Here is a 6000-nt window from a genome sequence, read left to right as displayed (position 1 = left end):
TAGCGAAGTGGAAAGAGCTAGAACTCCAATCAGTCATTCTAGTTTTTATCAGCTTCTGGGGAAAATGGCTAGATCTGGAAAGGGTGGCGGCATTTCAATGACATGTTCTATGAAATAAGGCATTGTTCGTTGTTCTAACGTTTTCATTTATCTGTGGATACCTGGGTCTCATGAACATGAATAATTCACAGTTGGCTATACTTACCATCAAGATATATTAAATGGAGTTTTCCCTGTCTGAAATCTATAAGCAGCAGCAACACTGTTCTACTTTAGACAATCCTGTTTCTCCAGTGGCCCTCTCAGGTATTAGGTGCTCCTGGTGCATTTGAAGGGTCATAGAAAGAGATCGGCTTAGGAGATCGGAGACCTGGTCTTCAGCCACAACTCAGTTACTTTGCAGCTGTGCAATCTGTAAAATGTAACTTCTCTGAGTTTGTTTCCTTTGCTGTAATACAGAGAAAAAAATATCTACCTGACCTATTTCACACATCCTGTTCTGAGTACTAAGTAATGCAGTGTATTTATATGTGTTTCAGATTATGTAATGCACTGGACTAAAGTTGTTGATAAATGCTTTGAAAATGTGATTTGCAAAAACAAAAAAAAAGTGGTCTGCTGTGCACTATTTTATGTTAAAAATCAAAACAGAAATCACCAGGAAATATAAATGCTTATGAATCATACAGCCCAAATGTAAACAAGTAATTTACAAATGCTTTACAATAAAATAAATTATTTATGGATTTTTAAATAAAAAAATCTTTGCAGATAAATATTCATCAGTGTAACTTAATCATTCTCTCTTTTACAAGAATGTTCACTATGTGACATTATAACTCTCCAAAGGAGAAATTCTACAATTCGTTCAGCTCTCTGCCTTAGAAGCTTCATTATAAGGCAGGAGAATAGAATAATTAAAGTTTTAAAATAAGCAAAAATATATAACTCTAAACCACAGTCCCCTTAAAGAGTTTAATAGGAACACTTCCCCCAATATGTGTATAAATGACCTACTATTTATATAACATCAACACAAACTCACAACTTAAGCCATGATGATCGAAGTTAATGTGCATTTTTCTTCCTTTATCAATTAAATTATTAAGTATCTAATGGTGTTAAGAGATTCCAGTGAATTTTTAAAAACTGAACTATATAAAAACACTTACTTATTGAATAAGATGTTGGTCAAGTATTTGGAATATAGATCAGAATTTTAGAAAAATATCTGAGACATAGCATAGCACATGACTGTAGAGAGAAGCCCGTGCAGACAGACGGTACATACAGGCGTGGACAAGCACTGAGGGAACCCACCGGCTTCTCTCACCAAACGTAAGCCTAACGGTCTCAACAGACTTCTTTAGAAGAGCAAATGAATCACTTGCCCATTCTAAAATTTATGTTAATTAAATGGTACAGTTGTTTTTGATGAAAAGAAACAACTATAATGTAGGTAAGAAATACTAAATTCTGGGCAGTAACAAAATTTTTGGACCAAATGACAAAAGTATATCAAAAATATGTTTAAGAATAACTATGTAATGCTAATATTCTAATAGCACTATGATTATCTTTGCTATCAACAGGCCAAGTTCAGCTCTCCGTCAAAAGCATCTGTCTCTGTCACACACGCACACATGCATACACAATTTTTCACACATTTTTTTCTCAACAAATGCATCTTGGGTTATCTTCTGTTTTTGACCGTTAAGCCTTCTGAAAAAGATCGACATTATTCCAACAAATCAATGATCAGAAATGACCCACTGCTTTCATCAAAGATCATTCAAGGTCATTCTGTGTTTCAAGGGCAGCCTGCTAAGAGCTCACAGAGGTGAAATTAAATTAGCATTGGCACAGGGAAATTCACAGAAGCAGGTAAAAGTGAATTTATCTTACGCTCAGCAGAACATATTTAGGTCATGTTAGGAGCAAGTAATTGGCAAATTTTTCCCCAGCTAGAAGAGAGGTGGGGGTAGTTAAAACTATTAAAAGCTTGGTTGGGCCGCCCCTTTCATTTCATGGTATGTGGGGCAGCACCGCACACCTGTGAGACAAGAAAGGCTAAACTGGAACTCTCCTCTACAGTGGCATTGTAGGTTAAACAAGCAAGTACATTTCTGCTATGTCTGTGGTTTTAAAATTATTCATTGTAAACATCCTATATTCTTTCCTATTTAATTAATTTCAGAGCTTGAGCTTGTATCTACGTCTATGTGAAATTATCATTTACTCTATGAAAAGCAGCATAAATACTGTTCATTCTGGTTTCAACACAAAGTCCTTTTAAAAACATTAAGGCCATTTAATTGAATCAGGGCCAACTAAAGTGTACCCTGACAGAAGTCAAGCTACTAATTTAAGATTTTTGAAAAAAGAGCCACGGGTGGTTATCTTGTGTTTCCCTTCTTGGTAACTTGAGAGCAGTTTGTAGGATTTATTAGTCTCCAACATCTCCATCGCGATCACCAATAAGCCACAGAAAATGAAAACTTAAGGCTAGCAGTGCTGTCCCGAGCAGGTCACCCAGCGCCGTCAGATAGGGGATGGAGAAGCTGTCCGGGTCCTTTCCTTTCCGCCAGAAGCGATGGACCATCCAGTCAGCAATCCACAGCAAGGTGAACACCTGCGAGAGGACAGCAGGGTTACTCCTGTCGCCTAGATATTCCTGGCCTGTTAACCATGGCCAAAGGGCTAAACGGCTGCTTTCTGAAAGTTAACAGCACGTGTCTAAGAATCATGTTTGAAAGTAAGAAATATTTAATTGACAGAAAGATTTTCTTTGCACAAGAAAAAAGTTTCAGGTATCTCTGCAGTAAACTTTTCCTTCAACATTTCACATACATCGTCTCATTTTCTTCTAGCTTCCCGCTAATAACAATCATCCTCGTATCTAATAAGATCGTACAGCTGCCAAACCACTACTACGTCTCCACTTCTGTCCATGATAATCCCACGAGAAGGAAGAAGACATATGAGGCAGGATATAAAAATTAAAATTAGTGATAATTTATCACTTGAGATGCAAGTACATCAATCGAAATAAAGATAGAGAACTGACCATTCATTTACTAATTATAAGGCTATTAGTGGTCTGCCACGGAAAATTTCAGTGCGATGGTAAGAACAATGAACAGAAGGTAAGTGCACTGAGAAATGACGTCTATATAGATATAGCTATAGACAGAGGAAGAGTCAAAATATTTTAAAGTACTATTCAAATACTATGGTAATATGTGTGAGTATTTTCTAGGATATCAGGAATATTATAAAGACCTTTGTGATGCTTTGAGTTTAGAAATCAAATAAAATTTTTTTCTTTGATGCATTTATAGTAGGAGAATCCTCTAATTTCCAAACTCTTGAAGTTCTGAAAGGGATATGGGATTAGACAGGTTAACGTTCAATGGTTTTGGATGAGCTGGCAAGTACAGTATAGTGATTAAGAGCACTTTTCTGTCACTTGCTAGCTGACTATAGACAAGTTACTTAATTTCCCTGTTTCTCCGAATGAACATTAGAGATAATAATAGCACCTACCTCAAGAAAATGTTGTAAGGATTAAATAGGCTCAACAATTTAGTGCCAGGTACGCAAACTATCAATAGTGTCCATAAGCAGATTTTAACAGTCTCATTGCTATTACTATTTATGGCCTCTCAGATACTGGGGACACTTGGTATGTGCAGGAGAAAGCCTATTCTAGGCCCAGAGTCTACACCAAGCGTCTACTGTTCTATTCTGTACAAGCCGGCCATGGAAGTGAGGTGTCTGCCTTGGCTTCTAACCCTCACGTGCCGTAGCTTAGCTCTGACATCTTTCCCAGGAAGGTAAGTGGCTTGTCCAAACAGAGAGACATATGCCTAGTCCAAAGGAGTGAACATCAGATGTCTTTGGACACCTGTCAGAGAAAAGAAGTTGTACTTCAATCCTATTTTTTTCCTCCACATGAGGTCGATGCTTCCTTAGTGTTTCACGGGCAAAGACTGTTTTGGACTTACAAAGTTTCATCAGGACAATCTCTACTGTGTGTGGAGGAAGCATGGAATATCAGAAATACTCCTGGACTTGGAGTTACAACATCTGATTTTGATTACCAGTTCTGCTATTTATCAGCTATATGATGTTGGGCAAGCTTCTTACTCTTCTGAGCCTCAATTTCCTCATTAGAAGAAAACAAACCCAGAAGGGCCTCTAAAGCTGTCATGCTGACTTTGAGATAAGTAACACGAGCTGCAGCGCAGGGGGACAGAGAGGAAGGTAATAAGGCAGCACGCGGCGGGGCGCAGCCGGAACAGCCAGGCACAGACCACGAACGCCGCGAGCCGCCCAGGGGGCCCTGCGCCGGTCAGCCCGCTTCGGGGCGCGGCGTTAGGAACTGTTCGCCCCTGTGTCTTCGGCGTCTAGCAAAGGGACTAGTTCACAAAGCAGACACTCAACATCTGATTGAATGCACGAGAATCAGCTGGAGACAATGTCAGAGACTCCCCTGTAAACAAGAACTGCTTGTTCTGAGCAGGAAGGGTGGGAGATATAAACATAAGAAGGTTATTGTTCAGGAGACTCTAGTTTGTACTAACACATGGTTTCAAAGGGTAAAGTTTTAGGCTCAAGGATAAAATTCACCAAAAGATAAAACTTTAAAAACAAACACAGTCTGAGCTATCTATAAACAGGACGAGTTACATGGTCAACTCTGTATTAATGGAGTATATGGAGGTTCAGTAAAGAAGTTTGCTGGCTGAGTGAGTCGTGTGTGCAGGAGGAAAAGGGGTTCAAAGAGAACGAGGCTCGCTTCTATAAGATTGGCAAAAATATAAATAGTTTTTATTGTAATTTTATATAGTATATAAATTTATACACTATGTATCATACACGTGTGAGGCATATATCTGCACTGAACGGGAGATCCATCTAGAGCAGGGGCTGGCACACGAGAGCCTATGGGCCAAATTCAACCAGCTGCCACTTTTTATAAATAAACTTTTATTGGAACACAGCTCTACCCATTTGCTTACTTGCTGTTGATTTAGTCTATTATTTAATCCTCACAAGATTCTCGTGAAATAGGTGCTATTGTTATCCCCAGTGTTCATTGGGATGCATTGATGCAGAGAGGTTAGGTAACCTTTTTTGGCATTGCAATGACAGAACCACGTAGTTGTGACAGAAACCAACTGGTCCACAGAACCTGAGATATTTACTATCTGGCCTTTTACAAAAATGGGGGGTGCTGCCCTTTAACGCAGGAGAAAATTCTTTCTCAATGGAGAGAAATAAAATGGCACCCTTATCTATTACTCCAAAATCAATTCTCCAAAATCAACTCTAGGTAAAGACAAGTATAAAAAGCAATACTTGAAAAGTTTTATAAGAAAACTTATAAAACTTTAGGATGCTGATGTAGGGAATGATTTCATAAATAAAATGCATAATATCTTAAATGAATGGTGCATAAACTACATTAATGATTTCTGTGATTCAACAAATGCCATAAATTAAGTTAAAAATAATGCCCCAGGCTTGGAAAAAGATTTTCTGCCTTGCATATAACTGATAAAAAATTAGTATTCAAAATTAGTTAGAGAATATACAGAGAACTACAGTTCATAAGAAAAAGAAATAATCCAACACAATAAAAAGAAAATTTAAAGCACCAATAAACATGAAAAGACGCTCAACCTCACTAATAATATTGGGATGCAAATTAAAACTACATTAAACTCCATTCCCTACCCATCTGACTGGGAAAAAAAATTAACTTTTAACCAATAATAACAGCGAATATTATTTTTGAAATGGCCTTTTATGAGGCCAAGCAGTGTTCAAAGAGGTTCACGTGTATGAAATGATCTAGTTCTCAAAACATGTCTATAACATGCTATAGATTATTGCTATAGAGTATTACTATCCCTTCCGGGATATAAGGAAACTAGGGCACGTGTACAGTGCAAGAAGCCTGCCGAAGACTGCACAGCTCATAGGAGGAGTCAG

The 6000-nt window shown here is 38.0% G+C and overlaps 1 protein-coding gene across 2 annotated transcripts in view; it reads right to left on the bottom strand.

The window, feature by feature from the left end:
* Window positions 1–448: 448 nt before the first annotated feature.
* The window catches only part of SLC41A2 (solute carrier family 41 member 2), an 87999-nt gene continuing 82447 nt past the window's right edge, over window positions 449–6000 (bottom strand). For both annotated transcript variants that reach the window (XM_054574597.1, XM_054574596.1), the window contains exon 11: window positions 449–2632. In XM_054574597.1, coding sequence (XP_054430572.1) covers window positions 2447–2632 — 186 coding nt within the window. In that variant the 3' untranslated portion in view covers window positions 449–2446. The remainder of the gene's footprint in view (window positions 2633–6000) is intronic.

The sequence above is a fragment of the Pteronotus mesoamericanus genome, unplaced genomic scaffold, assembly GCF_021234165.1.
Source record: "Pteronotus mesoamericanus isolate MK-2021 breed Mesoamerican mustached bat unplaced genomic scaffold, CSHL_Meso_final contig_263, whole genome shotgun sequence".
Lineage (NCBI taxonomy): Eukaryota > Metazoa > Chordata > Mammalia > Chiroptera > Mormoopidae > Pteronotus > Pteronotus mesoamericanus.
This window is presented reverse-complemented; position numbering and strand designations above follow the sequence as displayed.